This window comes from Fringilla coelebs (assembly GCF_963513975.1).
Source record: "Fringilla coelebs genome assembly, chromosome: 21".
Classification (NCBI taxonomy): domain Eukaryota; kingdom Metazoa; phylum Chordata; class Aves; order Passeriformes; family Fringillidae; genus Fringilla; species Fringilla coelebs.
Window position 1 is genome coordinate 6,428,281 of NC_140047.1, and position 21,889 is coordinate 6,450,169.

Consider the following 21,889-nt stretch of genomic DNA (forward strand, 5'->3'; position numbering starts at 1 on the left):
GTGAGCTGTCTCATTGGCAGCTGCAGCCCTGAATTGAATGAAGAATAAGGTGTTTGCCATGCAGGAGACGTGGGAAGATCTTTTCCTCCATTCCATTAAGTTCACATTTGTCCCTGTGCCTTCCATGCCAAAGCCTTGACCACATGAAGTCTCCTCAACTTCCAGATCAGCTCTGTAATGTGATGATGTTACATCAGTGTCAAGGCAAACCCAGGCTGTCCTTTGAAAATCTGCCCTTGGAGATCCTCAGCACAGCTGGGATTTCCATCAGGCTTCTCTACCAGGACAAATTTAGGGATGACAGAAATAGCTATCATCAAATCAAAACCTCAACCAGGCCTCCAGTTGGCATAGCATCCTACAGCTTACTATGCTCTTGTGAGCTAAATGAAGTGGGAAATATGCTTTCATTAGACATAGCTGAGTCAGCAATCTCCATCCTGAGAGCTGCAAAAGTTAAGACTGAAGCCAGTAGAATCCAAAGATTATCAAAGAGAACAATACAGTTAATACACACTTAATAAAATCCATCCATTCAGGGAGAAAAAAATCCGTACATTGGTTTACAAGGGCCAACTGGTGACAACACAAACTCTGGGGTTTGTTTTTAATAAGCTCCTTAGAGCCCAGAAAATATTTCCCCTTACACTTTTTGCTGTTGGAAGGTAGGTCAGATTTTGGGCGTAAACTAATTGGCAGCATTTGCTAAATCCTCCTTCCTCATCCCCCTGAGCAGACAAACCTAACACACCTAATTCCCAGTGCACCCCTGGGGCTGCAGGGAGACTGCAGACAGTTGTGTGGGAATTGTGTGGGAATTGCCACCATCTCCCAAAGGAGCTGCTGATGTCCCCCTGCTAAAGCCACACCTTTGTGTTGTACCTCACATCAGCAGGTTCTGGTGGTGCTTGACCCTCTTGTCTCCCACCTTTGGGTCAAGGAAGTGTTCATGGAAAGTGAGATGGTCTGCCTGGGGGGATAAGGAAGACTTTAGCAATGAATAAGTGATGTTTTGGTACATTAAGTTTTTTAACTGGTTTTTTTAAAAGGGATCCTATCTTTTGGGTAGGCTGGGGAGTCATCCAGCCCTGAGCCCCTCATAAATCAGACCTCCAGGTCATTGTTGCTGGCACTGTGGTCTCAGTATGAGCCACAGGACAGGGAGTTCCCCCAAAACACACACAGTCTCCTCTGAAAGCACCAGGCGGTATCTCTGGTTTTTTCCAGCTGGATTCCCTGCTCTCAGCAGGGCCTTGTGACAACAGACTTCAAATCCCACAGTAGGTGTAGGGATTGTGGCACTGCAGAACAGGCACGTCATGCCTTGGATGGGCAGGGCTGGAGATTTCCTTGGGTTCAGCCCTAGCACTGTTTGGAATTGAAGGTGGTGGGCCTGTTTCCTTCATAGCTTGGTGCCTTTGATGGCAAGAGTAAAGTCCCCTCTCTTGGGATGTGCAGGATTAGTTAATTCCTGCAATTCTCCCATTGCTGAGATGGATGGAGAGTTAAGCTGGAAGCGTCTCTGGTAGAAAGCTGATGGCACAGACATGAATTTGTGGATTTTTTGAGTTGTTTCATTGCCCTAGATCATTCTTCCCTACGTGTCTCTCCCAGGGTGACCGTGGCCCAGTGGGACCCCCAGGCCCTCCAGGAGTCAAGGGGTCGATGGTAAGGAGTAAGTCTGCATTCTCTCACTCTTGCTGCCACCTCTCTGTCTGTCCTAGCCAAGGGCCCAGCTTCTCCTGTCTTTTAGTTTCACGGCAACAGCTGCAATTTATTCCCCTGTCTGTGGGAGTGGGAATGGGCGTTTGAGTGAATATTGAGGTGTCTCCCCAGCAGCTGAGTCCAGCAGTTTTCCCTTCCCTGGGGTTTGAGGTGTGTTCTGTGGCTCCATCAGCTAAGGACCTGCTGAGTCGAGTGCAGACAAGCAGGAGCTGAAGGACTGCCTGTTCCCACCCATCCTGGCTCCTGAACAGACAGTGCCCACCAACAAGGATCTGTCCAAACTGACCAGGGCAACTGGAAATGCTTGGGCAGCACACTGTGCTTGCTGTGCTCTGCCTTTCAGGGAGCTACGTTTAGGAATTTAACAGTGGAGACCTCAGCTGGATCTTGTCTTCTCTGACACTTGTTTCCTGTCTACTGTAGTACAAGACCCAAAGATATATTTTTGTATTCATTCAGCCCATTCTCTTCTGGGCTGTTCAGAAAATCTTGCTGCTGATATCGCTGGCTGGGTTGGAGCTGGGCTAGTGACAGCCTGGCCATTTCCTTCTGCCCCTGAGCAATTTTACCCTGACAAATATCAGATCTGCCTGACCTTGCCAGCAGCCAACAATGCCATTTTTCCTGTCTTCCCACTGGGAGGAAGAAGGTCTGTGCAGACTGTGGGCATTCACAGCAGGCATGTTCTTCTGCCTTCCCTTTTAGGGCCACCCTGGCATGCCAGGAGGAGTGGGTTTTCCTGGGATCCCTGGGCCAACAGTAAGTAAAAGCTATCATCAACTTTTAACAACACATCCTGGGCATGCATGGACTAAGTCCAGCAACTGTATTCTAATTTATTTGAGTTTGATACAAACAAGAGATATGGGGAGAGGGAGGGGACGTGGGTGGGAGCAACATGGAAAGAGACACAAAAAACCCACGGTGCTTAATTCAAAATTTTGTACTCCTAAGGAGGGATGCAAAAGTCACAATCCAGCCTCAATCTTTTGGCAGGACACAAGCTCCCTAGTTCAAGGTGTTCTGGGCTGGGAGTGCTTGGCAGTGTGGTGATGTGTGGTATAGTGATGTATCCCAGTGATTTATCACGGTGATTTATCGCAGTGACCATGGCATGCAGCGTGACCGTCCTGCGTGGTCAAAGCCCCTGCTGGCACGAGAGGAGCAGCAGAGCAGCTCCCCCAGACAGACCCTCCATCTGCACAGGCTCATCTGGCACACTGCAGCTGTGGCTGGAGCGTGCAATGGCCATGGAGGCAGATTTTAGCCTGGCTCCAGTTTCCCACAGCTGTTCTTTAGATGTAGTTCGGGCTCTCCCGGCAGCACAAGGGCTGCTGGAGTCAACAAAAAGGCAGCCCTGGGTGGGTGCAGGGAATGGATTTTGCTCAGTGTGTGAATTCCCACAGTGCTGGTAACTGGGAGGAAGATCACAGCAGTGGAATGGCCAGGAAGTGCCAGAGGTGTGGCCTCCAAATCAGGGTCAGCTGTGCCACTGCCAGGAGCTCGAGGATGCTCTGGGTGCACTGACTGCAGGCAGCTGCTGCCTGGGCACTGACTGTGCAGTAACAAGTGAGTGGAGGTGAGGAAAAGAGAAAATCTGAGCTCAAGCAGCTCCAGGGTGACCCATCTCTGCCTGGAGAGCAGCAGTGTGGCACCAGCCAGGTGCTGACAATAAAAGCAGCACGATGCCACCCGCAGCCCCCAGCACTGAGCTGCTCTGTGGCCCCTCGTGGCAGCACCTGCTGTTGACAGGAGCATAGAGGCAGCTGCATATCTGTGGATGTCTCATTTTTAACAATTCCCATCGTGTCAGCTGCTACATTATTTGGGGACAGCTGGAGCACTGGGCTCCCTCCTTCTGCAGGCCTGTGAGCACCCCTGGCCGAGGCAGTTTCTGTGCTGTGGCAGAGAGCTCCAGCCCATGCACCACCAAATGTACCTTCAAGTGAAGCCAAATTTTGTCTGTCTTCACTGGGGCATAACAAGAGAAAGAGCTGAGGCATCAGATGCAGGTGGAGATACCAAAACCTCTCAGCAAAGCTCTGGGAGCTGAGACTGTCCCCAGGTCCTTCTGCTTCCTTCAGTTCCCTCTTCTCCTGCAGGCAAATAACAATTTCGTCCAAGCAAAATGTTTGCTCCACAATTGCATTTTAAAAAGTCATAATTCAATAAGCCAAACTTCCCCACAGAGCCAGTAAATCAAATAATCTCCTAATATCAAATCCCCACTCATTAACTCCAGCTGTTTTTCCACCAAACATTCCTTTATTTGCCTTTCAAGCCAGACCTGAGGCATGCAGTTGTTGTCTGCCCTAAACTGTTAAAATCTTTGAGTTGAATTAATCAGCAGTGATGGCTGATTAATTCAACAGAAGATGACTGGAAATGGGGAGCAAAGTCAATGGAAGGAAACTTTGCCCTTGGTTTCAGCTTCCTGAGGCTTGTGAATTCCTTTTTCCTCTTCTTCCTCACCATTATGGTGCATCTTTTCTGTTTATATACAGTTTTGGAAATAATGTGTATATATAGGAATATGTAAGGTCACTTGTTTTCTCCTGAACAGTTCATTGGAATTCCAGCAGGGTATCTAGCTATTCCCTCAACATTTGCCATTACAATGAATGTTTCTGTCCTTGTACTTTCATAAGCTGTTTGGGATAGGCTGAGACTTCCAGAGGAGATTCCAAATAACCAGCTAAGGATTTCATTTCAGCACATGGTTATCATAAAAATCTCTATAAAACAGGCCTCTGACACATCCACTGCCTGTGCCAGTCACCACTGTCCTCACTACCAGAACTGAGATGTACTGTGATCACAAACACAGTTACAGTCAACTGACTTTTCCATCCTGAGTGAGAACAGCTCAGCATTTGTGTCCTGAACTTACATGCCATGCACAAAAGCAAAATCCTCATAAATGGCAGTTGTAGGAGCAGTAGGAAGATCACAGTCCAGTTCTGTTCTGATCTGGGGTGGAATTTGCAGGGCTGACAGTTGGTAAAAGCTATTAACATGTAAACAGCCAAATTTGATGTGGAATGTTTGAGAGAGCAAGGAGTGAATGTGTCATTTTGAGGTTTTCTTTTCTGACAGCAGAAAGGCACTAACTTTAAATATCAGGTTTAAAAGCTGTGATACAGAACTAAGTACTGTTAAATAAGTATATCCTTTATTTTTTTACTCTGATAAATATTCTAGCAGGGGAAAAAAAATGGCTTTCTGCATTTTCTGTATGCACATTAATGAATCATATGTGTACAAATCCAGATTAAAAGAAAACCTGAAATCCTTCTGTAATTGTAAGAACAGGATCATCCACAACACCAACAGTCCACATTAAATTAGTATCTATCTGCCAGTATCAATATTTATGCAGCATTAACAGGGCAACAGTTACTTAAAGAAAGTCAGTATTTGGCTGAAAAGATCAAACTTGGATACCCAAGATGAGGTGTCTGATTTTGTATTTGGACATCTAAAAACCAGATCCTGGTTATTATTATTTTTGAACAGATGCTGAGAAACAGCTGCTTTTAATAGATTCAGAGAGGATTCTGGATGTTCAACTTCTCTTCTCATCACACCACTGACACAGATAACAGCCTGCAGGTCATTAAGCATACAAACCTCAGCCAGGATCTTTGGCCTAAATGTTCACAAAATCCAAAAACAATCTGTGACTTTAAAAAAAAAAAAAAAAGGCCATTTATAGGCAAGTAAAAATGGCGACGTTTTTAGCAGGTGTTTAATGAACCAATTTCCTGGTCAAGGGTCTGCAGCTGAGGCAGAGGAACACAGAGGAATGAAGAGTCCTACCAAAGCTGCTGCCTTCCTGATTTTGTGTCCTTTTCCCCTTGCAGGGTCCAGCAGGAGCCCAGGGTGCGCCAGGGGTCCGAGGGATGAAAGGTCGCAGGGTAAGCACTGAGCTTCCATCCCTCTCCTCTTCCAAACACTGGAAAAACAATCTGCTGGTTTGGTCTGGGGTGGGAAGATGAGCAGAAGTCGGGCAGCAGCTCCACAGACACGTTTCTGCTGCACATAAAGGTCCTTGGAACAAATCTTGCCAGGGAAGTGGGTGCACAGGATGTGTAAGGGCAGAGGGGTGTCCAGAGTAGAGGTTATCATGGAAGTGCTCCAGACTGTCTTTTCCAGCTGCCTGCCATGTCAAAAAAGTTTATGGATGCTTCTGGTGAGGATGAGGAAGATTTAATTGTCTGAAATTGTGGGGAAAGCTGCAGGTGGAAAACCAGAAAATGTGCCTTTGTTGCTGTGGGCGAAAAAGTAGCTGAGATATGAAGTGTTGTGATATAAGCAGAGGCAGATGAAGGAGGAAATGTTATGTCATGACATAGAATTAAGAGGCAAGTCTGACAGAAATAGAGATGGGCTGTTGTACCCATGTGCTCCCCTCCAGTCCCACAGGACTGACACCTCCCAGCAGGGCTCCACAGGCATGTGAGGAAAGTGTGCCTTGCATTGCCAATGGATCAAATTATAAGCAGCTCCTGTGCCTTTCTAAGGACTTTTCTAACCCTGATTTGATGTGTGCACTCCCCAGCAGTACCATCCTGTGAGCACAGGTGACTCCTCACCCTGCCTGGCAAGAGCCCCCCACGCTGGGTGCCACTGCCTGGCAGTGCTGGGAGTTCACATTTCCCTCCACAAAGAGCTCACAGACACTCAGAGTCACCTCTCCCTGCTCTGCCTGGGTGACAGCTGACAGGACAGTGACCTCCAGACCTGCCAAAGCTGCTTGTTTTCCTGCCTGTGACATCCAGCCCCTATCCCACTGAGCTCTTCCATCTTTCTTCTCCAACGGGATATTTATTGCAGCAGCATCCCTGCTTTGGGTTGTTTTTCCTTGTCCAGCTGCTTTACAAAGTATTAATAGCAAGCACACATGAGTTCTGCTGAAGGCCCCAACAACAACATATTTTGCATTTCTCCCTCCAAGGATCTGTTTCCGTGTTTCATTTCCAAAGGCACACACTGGAGTAAACTATACATTTTACCTACTCCCACTCTCTGCTTCTCCTGCAACTTCTGCTTGAGGGATTCAGGACAGCCAACAATTTTGTGTTTCCCTATGCCAGAGTGAATGTTTTCTTCAAATAGCTGGGACCAGCAAAAGAAAATGGAATAACCAACTAGGAAGCTTTGGAACCGTGGAGTTACGTACCCTGGGACTGCTCTAAACTTTCAGATCACATCTAGAAGGATGCCAGTAAGATCCAAGCTTGGCAGATGTTTATCAGGGTTCATCTTTTAAGAAAAAGCTCCCATTCCTCTGTGCTCCTTGGTGGGAAGGCCCATGGAGTTCCCTCCCCAGGTCCAAAGGGGTCTCTGGGCAGTGTGGTTCCCCTGTGCTGCCCAGCAGGGATCAGCTGGGCTGTCTGGGACATCCCTGGTCATGCTGGATGAGAAACTGGAGGTGTTCCTTCATGGCAGGCTCTGAATGGATGGTGGAAAATACCCCAGGGTAAAACTGCAGCACAGGGCTGAACAGGAAACACTTTCTGATGGATCCAGGCTGTGATTGTGAGGGCTCTGGCACAGGTGGGTCCTCCCAGGGGATCAGGTGCTTTTGCCAGTGCCTTTAATGTTTGCAGTGACAGAGAAGGAGTCCAGGGACTGCCTCCTCCCAGCTGCCAGCCAGGGATCCATCCCCATCCCTGTCCCTGAGCTTCTCCTGTCAGCAGGCAGGCACAGGCAGCTGCAGTGACTGGCTCTTGGGTTGTCCAAGGTTCCCTCACTAAAACCTTCTTCAGCTTCTTACATCCATGCTGGCCTCAAGTCCTCAGCCCACAAGGACAGCTGGATTCAGCTCCCAAGACAGGAGGTTGCCTGGGACATCAGGGATTTGCCTTTGGCTGTAGCTGGATCCAGACAGAGGGTGTCAAACCCTCCAGAGAGATCCTGTGGAACATCAGCTGCCACCAGCACTGTCCCTCCTCAGAATGACACATCAAATAGCAGGGACCTTCAGCTGCATGGCCTGGCCTTACCTGTCCTCTCCAGGTGTCCAGTCCAGCAGGTCCTGTGCCACTCCCTCCCTCTGGACATGCCTCCACAGAGGGAGCCAGACCTCAAAGTGCATCCCAGCCCTGCAAGCAGGAATGCAGCAGGGGCTGTACCCTGACAGGCTGCAGTGCCTGCAAAAAGTCACCTCAGGACGTGCAGAGCATTGAGGCAGAAAGGAGGCAGTGCCTGGGGAAAAGGGAGCATTAAGGAATTGGTCTTGCCCTAAGGACCAGTTTTGGAGAGGAGTAAAAGTCTGCCCAAAGCTCTGCCAGCAAGGACTGAGCCTCTGGATCTGCTGCTGGTGCTCCTGCTCTCAGGTCCCATTGCTGGGCTGTGCTGTGCTGGAGATCTGGTGGTGTTTGAGCACTGCAGTGATTTCATCCATGCAGAGATGCACTTCTAAGATCCCCAGCAGGAAGGACAAACCTTGGCTTTGCTGTGGAATTCTACAGATTTCAGTGGATCTGATGTAGGGAAGTCAGTATTGTAAGAACCAGCAGATCTCCTGCCTGGAGGATTTCTGGTTCAAATCTCTCTCATTCACATTTTCCTTCTCTTCATCCTCTCAGAAGACATTCCAGGCACACAGCATGCTATGTCTGCTTACTTGCTCCTGTGATTCCAGCTCTTGCTTTACTCAGGATGGGGAAATGATCCCCCAGCTGTGATTTCAGCCATTACCCTCTGTCTATCCCAGCTTACAGAAGGGATGTAATTCAATTCAGAGTGGAAACATGAATGCAGCCCCTGCCAGATGTTTGTGGATTCCATGAGCTCCGTTTGTGGATGCTTCATTAAAGTTAATCTGCTTTTGAAAGAAACATAAATAGCAAATATTGTTTTGATTGTAAAGAACAATGGAGACTTTTTGGGGTCTGCATTTATGTTGTGATAGCTTTTATAGTGTCAAGATATGTATATTGTAGAAAGAAAAGCTTTTTAGGAATTGTAACCTTCTTTTTAATCCTGACAGAGCTATTGTTCCTTTAGTCTTTGTTTATTCCCCCAAACTGATACTGAGCATTCATCCTCAAATGTTATTTCCTTTCTAGTCTTCCCTAAGGAGAAGAAACTTGGACATGTGAGCCCAGGCTCATTTCCCTTCATCTGCACTCAGTGTAGCACTTGGACATGTGCTTAACATCCAGCTAGTGACAGCTATGTACATGCTTAAACCTAGTAATTTAACCAAATCAAGGTTTCAATTTGGAGGCAGTTGGTCCAGCAAGCCCCTCGCCTTGTGTCACTTCAATCCTAAAGCAGATTTCTCTGAATCTGCTCCTCACAGCAGGAAAATGTGTGGGGTCCTAAGGATAATGTCATCAGACATACTGGGAGTCTCTATGAAAGGCTGAATATCAACCAGAGCCATGATTTTGTAGCCACATTATAAAGCTGCACCTGAAATCCTGCTGTAAAGTGCCTTTCCTTGCCCTGTTCTCCTGGCCAAGGTGCCTGCCAATATTTCTAGAATTTTATCCTCTCACTGCTGGGCTCTGGCTCAGGTGATACAGGGGAGCTTTCCAAATCCCAAAGCACATTTCTCTTTTCCACTGTGCCCTTCCTTCACCCACTCCTGTAAATCCAAGATAAGGGGAGCACACCTGCACTCCAGTCCCTTTGCTGCTCCTTGCCAGAGGGAAGGAATTGCTGCCTCTGCCACACAGACCCAATGACTTCCAGCATCACCAACTGCAGGAATTTATAAATGCCAGGCATTTGTAAAGTGGTGTTATCTAAGCAAACCTGAAAATATTTGCCTTTCCAAGCCCAGCTGAGTTGTTGTTCATGGAGAAGTAGAGGGTATTGTTCTGCTTCCAGGGATCTTTCTGGTTGACTGAGAAGTGTTTGAGGAAAAGCTCTTTCCAGATCCATGGCCAGGGATGTCTCCCTTTGATTTCACTCAAGGCATCTGCTTGCTTTTTTGTTTGGCCAGGCTGTGATAGCAAAATATCAATATTTGGATAACTGGGTAAGGAAGGAGCTTTGGGTTTCTGGAAAGGAGCTACTGCCTGCTGCTTCATGCTGCTGCTGAGAGGCTGGTCACTGTCAGTCTGAGCTCTGAGTAGGTGTTTAACAGCAGGAAATGCAGCCCTGCTCTGCAGAAACACCTTGCTGAGCACACAGTTCTGCTTCAGCAGCAGGATATATCCCTGTTGCCTCACCTGGACTGGCAAAGCCTGGAGCTGGGTTCCCCTGCCTGCCTTTGTGAGCTGTCACCTCCAGCCACTGTGGGATCCCCTTGTTTAGCCTGGGGTTTCTGAGAGTGCTGCTTGGTGTGGCTCAGCACAGGGAAATGCTGGAATGCTGTCCTGGCCTGCACTGAGGGTCCCAGGGGAGCCCAGGGGCTGTGCTCAGCCCTGCCTGCAGGGCCAGGATGCAGGGGGAAGCACCTTGAGGTCCTTTCAGGAGCCTTGAGGCTCTTGGCTTTGGGATGCTCCCTGGAGAGCTGCCAGGACCTCACTCACTCATCTCTAACCAGTGGTGTCAGTAAAAGAGAGTTTTAAAAATTTAACTAATTGACTAAATGTAGCTTTTCCTGTCAGGGTGGATTAGGGGAAGCCTTCATCCCAGGTTTCAGCCCAGGAGGCTGAAGGAGATGGAGCTTGCCACATGCATTTGAGAATAGAGTGTCAGGTCAGATGTCAGTGGGATGTGCCATGATGGCATTAGGCAGGTGACAGCTGTGGAGTGAGATTGCCCTGGCAGATCCTGCCATGCTGGTGACAGGGCTCTGCTGAAAGAGATGGGGATACTGTGAACACCTCCCCAGCCAGCCAGCCCTGGTGAGAGCCACAGCCATCCCTGAGGGCACCCAACAGCCTCCACCAGGCTCAGAGCAGCCCCTGCACTGGCAAAGGGGCTGGGCAGGGCAGGACAGGCTCCAGAAGATGGGTCTGGAGGGCCCAGGCTCATTCCAGTTTCCTTCCCAACTCTAACCTGGGTCATCGCTGCAATTTCCATGTCCCACTTGCTTCTGATCCCTGTTCCCTCTTCCAGGCCTGAGCTAAGGAATCCCTGCCCTCTGCACATCCTCCCCCTGCTCCACAAGCAGCTCACCACATCCTCTGAGACAGTTAAGATGTAATTGCACAAAATACCCGAGTGGCTGCTCAAAGGAAAGGGGAACAGTGTGCTTCCCAGGGAGGATGAGCATTTGGCTGTTGAGGGTGCTTTGCCAGAGTGCCAACACCATACCCGTGCTGCCACCTCCCTTCCCAGGGCAGGTCTGGGTGTTTGCTGGGTGTCCCAGCCACCCCAGGCAGCCCCCAAGATGCCTCCAGGCCCTGCTCTTCCACCACCCCAGAGTAACTGGGCTGTCTGGCTCCAGCTGTCAGGAGCCCAGCTTTTAAGTGACCTTCTGGTCTTTGTCATTGTGCTTTGAGGTTTACAGGGACGTGGATTAATGAAACTTCTGGTCTTCGCTGCTCTCTGATCTAGGGGCCAGCATGAGCCACAGCACTTGGGGTGTTGGGCTGGTGAGAGGTGCTGTGGCATTTGTGCAGCACAGCCCCAGCTGTGAAACACCCCTTTGGTTGTGGGGATCCCATCTGGGGCACAGCCCTCTGTCTGTCTGTCTCTGTCTGTCTGTCCTGGAGGCCAGGCTGAGCATTCTTCAGAGCTGTGCCATACTGGCAGTGCAGTACAGGCTCTTGGTTTTTCAGTCCCTGCTCCTCTGAGCAGCACAGGGCTTTGCCAAGCTCAGTAGGAGTTTTTGCATTATTTTATATTGACAATGTTTGTCTGCTGTAATAATTTGGCTGGGGTTCCTATACATTTCTGCTGTACACTGCTTTCCTTTGTGAGTCTCTCTCTTTGCCTGTCATCCTGGAGTTGCTTTTCTAACACACTGGCTCCCTAGCCCTGTTATTACTTTTGGCACTGGGTTTGCATCCCGATTAAGCACATTGGCTCCTGTTTTCCCTTTCTGCATTGGCCAGCTCTCAGAATTCCTCTTACCACTACGTTCTAGCACTGCTCTGTGCTTTTATTTATTATTTATACTGCAGTAGTGCCTTAGAGTCCTAGCTGAGCTGGTGAACTGATTATGAACATGATGTCTGTTAATAGAGTCTCTTCATATGCCCTTTTTAAACTCTTTTATTTTCTTTCACTGTGGCTTTTTATTCTCTGTCCATGTGGCACACTGGTCTCTGGGGGTCAAATGGAGCAGAGGGTTGTGTGCTCAGCTTCCCTTGAAAGATAGATGGTCTTTAGAGTCCCTTTCAACCCAAACCATTTTTTCTGTGATTCTCTGATCATAGCCTTACCCTCTTTCCAGGGCTCTCCTCACTTGGAATCCTCTAAAAGAGCAAGGATGCCCCTTCCACAGTGGTGCCCAAACTGTACCATGAACTGTTTGTTTAATTTTAGCTCCTCACACCTGCTCATTTGCAGCAGGGTGTGTGTCCCACACACCTCCTGAGGCCCCTGTGCCCACCTCACACTCACACACCAGGAGCAGAGGCATGGCATGGCACCAGACCCTCCCTAATTCCATATCCACAAGCACCTGGCTGCTCCTTAACAGCAGCCAGATCTTTAAATATCACTCAGCTGTAGCTGAGGGCTTGGAGTTCAGCTGCCAGCAAATACACCTTTTTCTTTGGGAGGAGTTTGGGAGGAATTTTCACACCCAATGTGAAGGTACTGCACAGTGGGGCTGTGCACCTCTATACCACCACTGTGACCATGTGACAGTGTGGTGTGGCAAGGGTTAAGGGCAAAGGTGTTGGAAAAGCAAGGTTTCCAGGAAGGAAAAGGTTTGCTATCAATGAGGCTGGAGCAGCAAGTTTGTCTGTGCACTGCAAAACTGTTGTCATGTAACCATTGTCTGAAAATAAGGCTGTTCCTGGCCTGCTTTTCTCCTCTGGCTTGGGTTAGTGGTTGGTAGTTGGTTTAACAGGAATAAAAAGTGCTGTGTGCTGGTAACAGTGAGAAATGAGGCAACACAACACAGAAAGAATCCTTTTAGTCCTGGGCTCTGAGCTGCTGTGCTCGACCCAAGCAGGTATGAGTTGGCTAAGCCAAGATTGATCTCATGGGCTGTCCTGGTGGCCAAGGCTAAAGTGACAGCTGGATTTTCCAGTGAGCCATATCCTCTGTGTCCTTATTTTTGCCTCTCTTTTGCCTCCTTCTAGGGTGCCAGAGGGCCTGATGGCCCCGTGGGCGAGCCAGGGGCGCGAGGTGTCAAGGTGAGTGCCAAGGCTGCTCTCAGCTCTGCTGTGAAATGCTCTGGGCAGGACCAAGGTCACATCCTCCTCCAGGAACAGGGATGTTCAATTGCTCCATGAGGATCAACCAGCAGGGATGAGTCTGTCTTGCAACCAGAGTAAAATCTATCCAGCATTGGTATCACATTCCCAGCTGGTTGGGTGTTCCTTGGGGCATTGTCCCAGGTATTTGGCCTCTCAAAAGCTGCAGGGAACTGGAGGGGAAATTTGATGCATAAAAATGCAAGAGCAGATGGGCTGGGGCAGAAGAGCATCACCAACAGGCTTGTGCTCCTGCTGGATTTGTCTTTGTCTTTTTGTTCTGCAGGGCCGAGCAGGGGAGCCAGGCAGGGCGGGCCCAGATGGGCTGCAGGTATGTCCTCTGTCAGAGCCACAGCTGCCAGCCCTGGGGACAGCCACGTGTCCTCAGAGCACCACAGGTGTGTCAGCACATCCCCAGCTGATAAATGCTGTAACTGTGTGTTCACAGGGCAAGATGGGGGAGACTGGAGAGACTGGAGCACGTGGCTTCCCAGTAAGTGTCCATCCCTTCTGCTTCCTTTCAAAACCTCAAGTCCTTAAGTTTTGAGTTCTGGTCCAGGTGGAAGAATCTGGACCCCATCTCCCACATGCAGGGCCACCTCTTCCCTCCTGTCACTGGAGCACTTTGGAGGTGCAATTTCTGCTGAGGAATGTGAAGGATTGCTGCTGGGTTGGAGCTGACCCTGGTGTTTTTAATTTTTCTAGGGCATCCAAGGACCTTCTGGACCTCCAGGAGCAAAAGGGGCTCCAGGAGACCCGGCAAGTGCCTTATCACTCTCTCTCCATCTGTCTTTCCTTGCACACAGACACTTCATTTCTTTCTCTGTCTGTCTCTTCCTACCACTTATCCCATTCCCAGCTTCTCTGTCCTTGCCAACTCCAGCGTGGTCAGAGATGGGAGAGACTTGGCTAGAGTCCTAGGAGCCAGAAGGAAAGACAAGGTCAGACCCCTGGAAAGCCAAAGGGAGGCATGGATCTACCAGGGAGAGTGTAGGATACAGCCTGGGGTGGATTTTGGAAGGGAAGGTAGGAAAGAAGAGCAAGGTTGGGTCTGGGACAGGGTCAGATGTAAGGAGGAGATGGATGTAGGTGGAGTGGAAGCAGGAGCAGGAGGGAGGCTAATGGTGTCAGAACTGAGCCCACAGCTTTGGGGGAGTCACTGGGGAGAGACAGACCTCGAGGAGGGCCAGCAGTGCTGGACTGTGGAGGGACAGAGTGAACCAGACACTTGCAGATTGGCCACTGCAGCTGTTTCAGATGGAGCCAGGAAGAGGAAGGTGTTCTGAGCTCTTTGCCTGTTAAGGTGCCTCAGCACACCCACTGCTGGCCTCTCCATCCCACTGGCCAAATCTTGCACAGTGAGAACCCCTCTGAGATGTGGGAAGGAACTGGAGTTTATCTTACAGACCATGGAAGTGATGGCCCTTCAGAAATGAAAACAGTTGTGTGAAAAGAGCCTTGTGTCTCTATTTTGCAGGGTCCCCAAGGACCACAGGGGCCACCCGGGCCTTTGGGAGAAATGGGGCATAAGGTAGGTCTGAGCTTTGCTGCTGTTTGCTTTCCCCTTCCATCAGGAGTGCAGGACTGAGGGAGGAGTGACCCTCCACACCTTGCAGCGTGGAAGGAGCAGGAAGGATTTCCCTGCAATCTGACACTCAGCTTCCAAAACAAACAGTGAAAATCAGGAATTGGAGCACCCTCTCCACCACAGGCCACAGACACCCAGCTGCTGGAAGTGCAGACCCATCTTCTCAAGGGAAGATACATTTCAAAGGTGACCACGGCAGGGACCAACTTATTGCACCCAGTCAGGGAGCCAATACAAGCACAATTCAGGCTGAGTACCAGCCTTTCCCTCTCCCTGGTGCTGCTGCTGACACACAGAGGTTTGCCCAGATGGCCAAGGCAGCCCCAGCAGGAAGCTCAGAGACGCCTTTGCTGCTGACGGTGCTGCTGGGCTCTGGTTGCCATGAAGCAGTGACACAAACACACCAAAACCAACCAGCAGCTGCCAAACACTGCCCCAAAGGAGTGCAGGGGATGCCTCCATGGTTTCCCCCAACTCCTCTGCATTTTTGGTTTTATTTCAGTCCTCTTAAAATAATACAGTCTTGGCTCTTTCTGTCCTGTGTGCCAGTGCCCCTTGCACAGCTCCTTCCTGTAGGTCCTGAGCTGTAGCACAGACGTGGAGGTGGCTTTGAATGCAGTCTATGCAAAGTGTGTGAGTCATGAAAGTTTCCATTCTCATGGCTGCTGGACTGGATGGAGTGAGCTCTCAGCATGGTAAACCACACTGGGCAGCTGGAAAGCTGCTGCTGAGCCACTTTGCATGCTGCCAACCAAGAAAGTACAGACCTTCATTCAAATCTGTAACTCTTCCAGGAGCCTTTCTCTGCACTGGCACCTCTGGAGAAACCAAAGCAGGATTTTTGCTTTCATTGGAGCTTGAGTTTTCTCATTGCGTGACACGAGCGTTTGTTCACAAACCCAGCGCACACCCTGCTCCCTCCTCTGCCTGAATCCACTTCAGCAAGCCAGGAATTGGCTTTATTCCCTGGGTAGCTCCCTTGACTGTGTGCTCTTTTTTCCTTTATTCCCAACTGTAAAGAGAAGGGAGATTGTTGTCTGGAATGCAAATATCATAAGTAAATAAACCACTCAAATCCTTTAAAGAGAAGCTTTACTGTCCCATCTTTGGGCTGGTTTTACAGACTCTCATTCCCCACGCTTCTCAGAGGTAGGAGCAAATGTACAAAGATGAAAGCTCCCAATAAATCTTGGGACTAAAGATAGTGAATGACTGTGACCCCACTGTCAGGGGCTGCACACGGAGCTGGACTGAGTGAGAACAGTTTGCAAGGTCATTCTCACATTTTCCATCTTTCTATCTTAATTCCTATCTTTTTCCATGTCAAGCACTTGTTTTTGGCTCCTTGTGGGATGCCAAACCCCTCTACCAGAGTCTGTGCTCACACAGGAGGGACAAACTTTGTCTCAGCCAGTCCAGCCTGGGCTGTGGATTTCTGGTCTGAGCCTGGGTGTTGGCCTTTGAATATTTGCTGGCCCTCTACAGGCAGAGACAGCTGGCTGATGGATGTCAAGGCTAATCTGGCCAAAATTTGTGCTGGAGGGCTCAGTGTCACCTTGCTGCCCTCGGCTCCCTTTAGCTGGCAGCACCATGGCTCAGCTGGAAGGTATGGGGCAGCAGAGGATGTGCTCACACAGGTGGAAATGGAGAGCAAGGCTGCAGGGAGCGAGAGCAAGAGCACAGCCAAACATTCTGCTACCCCCTGGACCAGCCCAGCCTGCTGGACCCTTGCAAAGAGCTTCCCAGTCCAATTCTGGACCTTTTCCCTTCCATCCCAGCTGGCTCCAGCGCTGCTCCCTGCTGGGGTTGCCAGCCTCAGAGAGCAGAGGGATTGCAGGGAGCAGAGAAAGGTGCTTGGCAGAGAGGCTGGGGAAGGGGAGGTGTGAGAGCTGAGCAGAGCCCTCCCAGGCACCAGGGGCCTCTTTGATGCTGTGGACCCAGGGCCAGCTCCAGGGAGGTAATTGCATTGCAACCAGGGCTTGGCTGTCCCAGGAGAGCTCTGCTAAAGGAGTTATGTCTTTGATCTCGCTTTCTGCTTTGTTACAATAGGTTTTTTCATCGTCTTGTTGGGGTTTTTTTGTTCCCAGGGACCGCCAGGCTCAATGGGACAACCTGGTCTCGCAGGTGAACCTGGCATGAAGGTAAGAAAAGCCCTGAGTGCAGTTTGTCTGTCAGGCTGGGGAGATAAATGGCAATTTGTGTTCCTGAAGAACTGAGTGACCTTGCAGGTTTGCCCTCCAGCAGCCAAAGCAGATAGTGCATTCAATAAAAGATAAAGTTTAAAAAAACCTAAAGCTGGGTTAAATTTTAGCCATTTTTACAAATTCCTGAGCCCCCATCCTGAGGGAGAGGCTGTCAGTGCTGGGGAGAAGCCCCATCCCAGGGATCTTGTGCCTCAAGAGCTGTGATGGGCCTTGGAAATGAAATCAGCTCTTTGCAGATCCAAAATCTCAATAGAGAGAGGAGTCCTTGAGACCCAGAGACCCAGGCAGCTTCTAATTCAAAACCAGAAGGGTCTTAGGAAGGTTTCAGACTTAAAAATACCCTCAGACAAGGTCCTGCCACATTTTCCAAGGCTCAGCTCTCTGGGGACTGAACTCCTCTGATGGTTAAGGGGGAAGGGTGCCCTGCTGCAGACCATGAATGCACCTTCTTGTCCACATGAAAGCCATCTCTTTGTTTGAGTAAAATCCCAATGCTGGGCAGCTCAGAGGGGGTTTTATTTCATCCTAACCCACTTGGTCTGAACATTTGCTCTTGTGAGCAGAGCTTTTGAACAAACTCTATGTGGGGATTAAATGCAATTTCCTCTGTGCTGCTCTTCCCTCTCACCCCCCACCCCATCCTTTGCCATGTTTTCCTTGGCAAATCTTCTGACACTTCACTGGAGCTACCGTGCCTTTGGCACCCTGACACTGCAGGAGTGTTTCAGCTCCAGTGCTCCTGGCTGGCCCTCCTTGGAGCAGGACATGATGATTTGCACAGACACCCCCTGACCTGCTGGCCTGGCTGGGCAGCTGTGCAGTGAGAGTCCTGTCCTGCTCCCTCTCCAAGCTGGAAGGAGCTGGACCAAGACTGGTCTGTGCAGAGCAGTTTGCTGGGGGTTTGTGGAGATCTCAAACCTTTTTCCCTTGAATTTATGGATATTTTGGTTATGGAATTTATGGTTTGTGGATATCTCAAACACTCCCCTGAATGCTCTGCATTTCCTGAGCTCTCTCCCATGCAGACAGGTTGCTTGGATGGGCACACACGGGAGAGAGCTGCCCTATGGCCATCCCACCCCCAGTGCCACGTTGGCAAGATCCATCTGTTTGCCAGCTCCTTCTGTTCACTCATTTAACTGCTATCAAAGATTCAGGGTCTTCTGGAACTGGGTCTAAAAGAGCTGTTGGGGTTTTTTCTCGCTCACTCTGCCACCACAGCACATTGCACCCACCCTGCTGTTTGTCTGTGAGGGGCCATGCCAAGAATGCCCTCTGGATCTGCAGCTTCAGGCAGCTCAGACACTCTGGGACCCCTGTCCTGTCCATCTTTGCATCACTGCAACAGAGCCTGTGAGATGTGTCCTTCTTTGAACCCCCTTTGCAAACTCAGCTGAAGGTGTTTGTGTGGGAGAAGAAAAGAAAGAGGCAAAATCAGGAGTGCAGTGGGAAGCACTCCCCGCTCCCTCAGTGTCAGTAAACAGCTTGTGTCCCTGTCTGTGCTTCCTCCCTTTTAGGGTGATCCTGGCCAGCTAGGAATCCCTGGAGAGCAAGGTCTCGTTGGCCAAAGGGTGAGTATGGCCACCTTCTGTGCCTCACCATTCCCTGGAGGTTCTGTCCTTGCTGTCCCGCAGCCTGGACAGGCTGACCCTGCTCCTTCTGCGGGTGGGGGAAGCCCCTTCCCCACAGAGCCCATCAGCCCGAGCCCCCCAGTGCCTCTGAGCCCCCCAGTGAGTGTGAAAGGGGCAGTGTGGGAGCACGGGGGAACAGACCCCTCCTGTGTGCCGGGGCTGTGCCGTGCGCGCCGGGGCAGAGGCGGCTGGGCGGGGAACACTGCGCACACTGTGCGGGCACGGCAGGGGGATGAATGCAGGGATTGAGGCTGGCAGGGGCTCTGTCCCTTCCCAGGACTGAGCTCAGTTGTTGGAGCAGGACGAGGAAGGCCCAGGTTCCATGGATTCAGCCTGAGCTCCTTTTCCCACAGGGAAGGAGGGCTTCCCACAGCGGGTCCGTGGAGGAGAAAGCGTGGCTCAGGATGGAGCAGGAGGCTGAACTCCTGCTCCTGCTGCTTGTTCAGCACTAGGGTGGGAGAGAGGACGTGTGTTAGTGTTTCCCATCACTGCAGGCTGGCTGGGAAAAGCACATTTAGGCACAGCCTTCTGGTGTTCTGTCCGCAGGGAGAGCCCGGGCTGGAAGGGGACAGCGGGCAGCTGGGGCCCGATGGGATCAAGGTAAGCCTCACTCCACAGAGTTCAGCTCTCAAACACCTCTGTGCACTCAGCTCCCTGTGATTCCCAGAGCCAGGGTGAGGCTGAGGGGTTTTTTGGGTCCTCTGTGGAACAAACCTTTGCCCTGCAATCTCTAAGGACTTTTTTCTGCAAGCACGCATAACAAACCCCTCCTGTTTCACTCCTCTGCCCACGTTTTTTGGCATCTGGTCAGATCTCCAAAAAGGTCAAGTTCTTCAAAATCTGGTTTCCAACAATTTGTCTGTTTTATTTGAGTCTTTACAGATCAAATTTCCAACTAATCAGGAATTCCTGGGCCTGGCAAGGGAAATCAAGGATTGTCCATCACTCTCTCCCCTGCACCACTGACCAGAACAATGTTAGAGAGTAAAGAAACCAGATCCCCTTCCCTTGGCAGAGCCCCAGGATCTCACTCAGGGTTTGCTCTGCCTCTCACTGCTGTGTGTTTGCTACCTTGCCTTTGGAACAGGGCTCTGACTCCTGTCCCTGCACAGCCAGCCCTTCCAAACAGGCCAACAGTTTTGTTCCATGGAAAGAAAGAGCAGCCCATCCCACAACAATGCACTTTATTGCTTCTTTCTAGTTAAACTATTTGCCATGTGTCTCCACTTCTGCTTATCTCTGAATGTTGGACCAAAAATCTCTTCCTTGAGGACAATCAAGGCTTCTGTATTCTCTTGCACTGCTGGCTGTGCCCAGGAGCTCTTGAACCAAACCAGCTCTTTCCACCCCAAATGTGTCTCTGGACACTTCACCAGATGTGTCTGTGCTCTTTAACCAGATGGGATCTTGTTGAGCTCTCCCAACACAGGTGCAAGAGGAAAATGGTTCAGTTCAAGGCTACTTGGCTGCACATGTTGCTCTCAGTATAAAACTGGCCTTTATCATTGTCTCCATATAATGTTGAGTGGTAGGACTGCAAAATACAAAATATTTACAGTATTTTATTTATTTTGATAAAGGAGAAGCAGATATAAATTTACTTCTTACACTTCTATTATTATATTTCTGGTCTGTGTTCCAGTTGGTTGATCTTGCCAAATACTGAAATTTTATTATCTGCCAGATTTTCTCATACATTGCAATGACTGGTTTCACTAGGGGAGCTTTAAATGGATATTGGGAAAATTTCTTCCCTGGAAGGGTGGCCAGGCATTATAACAGGATGTGGTGGAGTCACTATCCCTGCAAGTGGCACTTGGGGACACGGTTCAGTGGTGGGCTTATCAGTGCTGGGTTGAAGTTTGGATTAATTCATCCTTAACATCTTTTCCAACCCGAATGACTCTTTGATTCTGTGATCCTGCAATTGTCAGAGCAGTGATTTGACAGCATAGCCACTGCTCAGGCCGTGGATCCTTTACAGGGCACAGTGACACAGTTTCACAGAGTGTTTATTGGAGCCCTGGGCTGATTTCTGTTTGGCAGCAGGAGCTGAGCAGCTGTTCCAGACAAACCCATCCTATTAAAAGTCTTTCAGTATCCCAAGCTCAGGGCTTCTGGATGAGGCAAGGGAGACTTTCACATCTTGTCTGCCTGCCTCATTCACGTGGGAGGTTCAGGAGAAGCAAAGGGGTTCAGGTTACTCTGTGTAATGGGGGAGTTCTTTCTCCTTCAGCCAAGAGATTTTAAAGAAGAGAAACCTGGGTTTGCTCCTTTTTTTTAAATGTCAAGTGTATTATGACTCATCCTCATTCATCCCTTTTCTTGCAGGCTCTTTTCCTCTCAGACTCCTGAAATATGAATTATGTGGGGGGATTTTCACAAGAGCTTTGCACGGTGACCCACGTGTCTTGTGGGTATGAAAACCTCCCACCCTCCTCTCTTCCACAGGGAGACAAAGGAGAGCAAGGCCCAGAAGGAGAGAAAGGAGAGAAAGGCAGTGAAGGGCTGAAGGGGAAGGAAGGAGCTCCTGGATATCCCGGCATCCCAGGTGTCCGAGTGAGTCTGTGAGCCAGCCCTGGGCACCCCTGGGTCCTGCTGGGATGAGTTTGTGACCCAGGCCCCTGCTCAGGGCAGGAGCTCACCTGAGATGTAACTTGTCCTAAACATTATGGTAAAGTGTGCTGTTTCCATGAAAAACTATGTCCAGGAGATGGTTTGGTCTTTCAGCTAGGACTCACACTCGAGAATGGGAATCTGAGAAATGAGGGATGTGCCTCCCTCCCACACCTCTGTAAGGTGGATCCCATACAGTCAGAGGGGAGGTCCAGAGGCTGATTTTTCCCTGGTTGTCACAGCTGGCTTGGGCCTGGAGCTTGGAATTGGCCACCTTGTGCCTTCTCTGATGGTTACTTGCTTGCTTCTGGTCTTCCCTTCTGGGATTTCCCCATTATGTATAGGAAACAACTGGAAGAAATCAGCAAGATGTGACTCCTGAATGCTCAGTGAATATCCTGGGCATGTCTGGTTCACTTGGAGGTCTGACCTTGGTGCTGTAGAAAGAAAATGTTTGATTCTGGCTCTGAGATGAGAAGGAGCAGGGCAGTGCCAGGTGGAAGCAAGCTCTGCCCAGTGCCCCCGTGGGCTGCTCTGCAAGTCAGGCCTTTCTTCTTGCAATGTGGAGTTTGTCAGGCTGCTGACATGGTTTATTCATTGTGATTGTTGTCTTGGAGCAGAGTTAGCAGCAGTGATGGCTTTGCAAGGCTCATTCAGCAGAGGGGCAGCCCAGCTCAGTGGGATGCCTGCTCCCCTCTGGCACGTGCCTTACCCCTCCTGCAGCTGGGGAACACACCAGCCCCAACCCCACACATCTGGGGAGAAGGAGCAAGGAGCCCAGGTGTAAAGGCAGCTCTGCAATCCCAGCCTGGGCTGGGTGTGAAGCAGCAGGGCCAGCAGGTACTG

At 50.0% G+C, this 21,889-nt stretch overlaps 1 protein-coding gene across 1 annotated transcript in view; it reads left to right on the forward strand.

The window, feature by feature from the left end:
* COL27A1 (collagen type XXVII alpha 1 chain) overlaps nt 1-21,889 on the forward strand; it is a gene marked incomplete at its 5' end in the record, with an annotated part of 141,950 nt that overhangs the window by 85,259 nt on the left and 34,802 nt on the right. The window contains 12 exons of the mRNA XM_084219907.1: nt 1,615-1,668; nt 2,431-2,484; nt 5,589-5,642; nt 12,891-12,944; nt 13,291-13,335; nt 13,453-13,497; nt 13,710-13,763; nt 14,482-14,535; nt 16,680-16,733; nt 18,314-18,367; nt 18,974-19,027; nt 20,879-20,986. Of these exons, the coding sequence (XP_084076033.1) occupies nt 1,615-1,668; nt 2,431-2,484; nt 5,589-5,642; nt 12,891-12,944; nt 13,291-13,335; nt 13,453-13,497; nt 13,710-13,763; nt 14,482-14,535; nt 16,680-16,733; nt 18,314-18,367; nt 18,974-19,027; nt 20,879-20,986 (684 nt within the window). The remainder of the gene's footprint in view (nt 1-1,614; nt 1,669-2,430; nt 2,485-5,588; nt 5,643-12,890; nt 12,945-13,290; nt 13,336-13,452; nt 13,498-13,709; nt 13,764-14,481; nt 14,536-16,679; nt 16,734-18,313; nt 18,368-18,973; nt 19,028-20,878; nt 20,987-21,889) is intronic.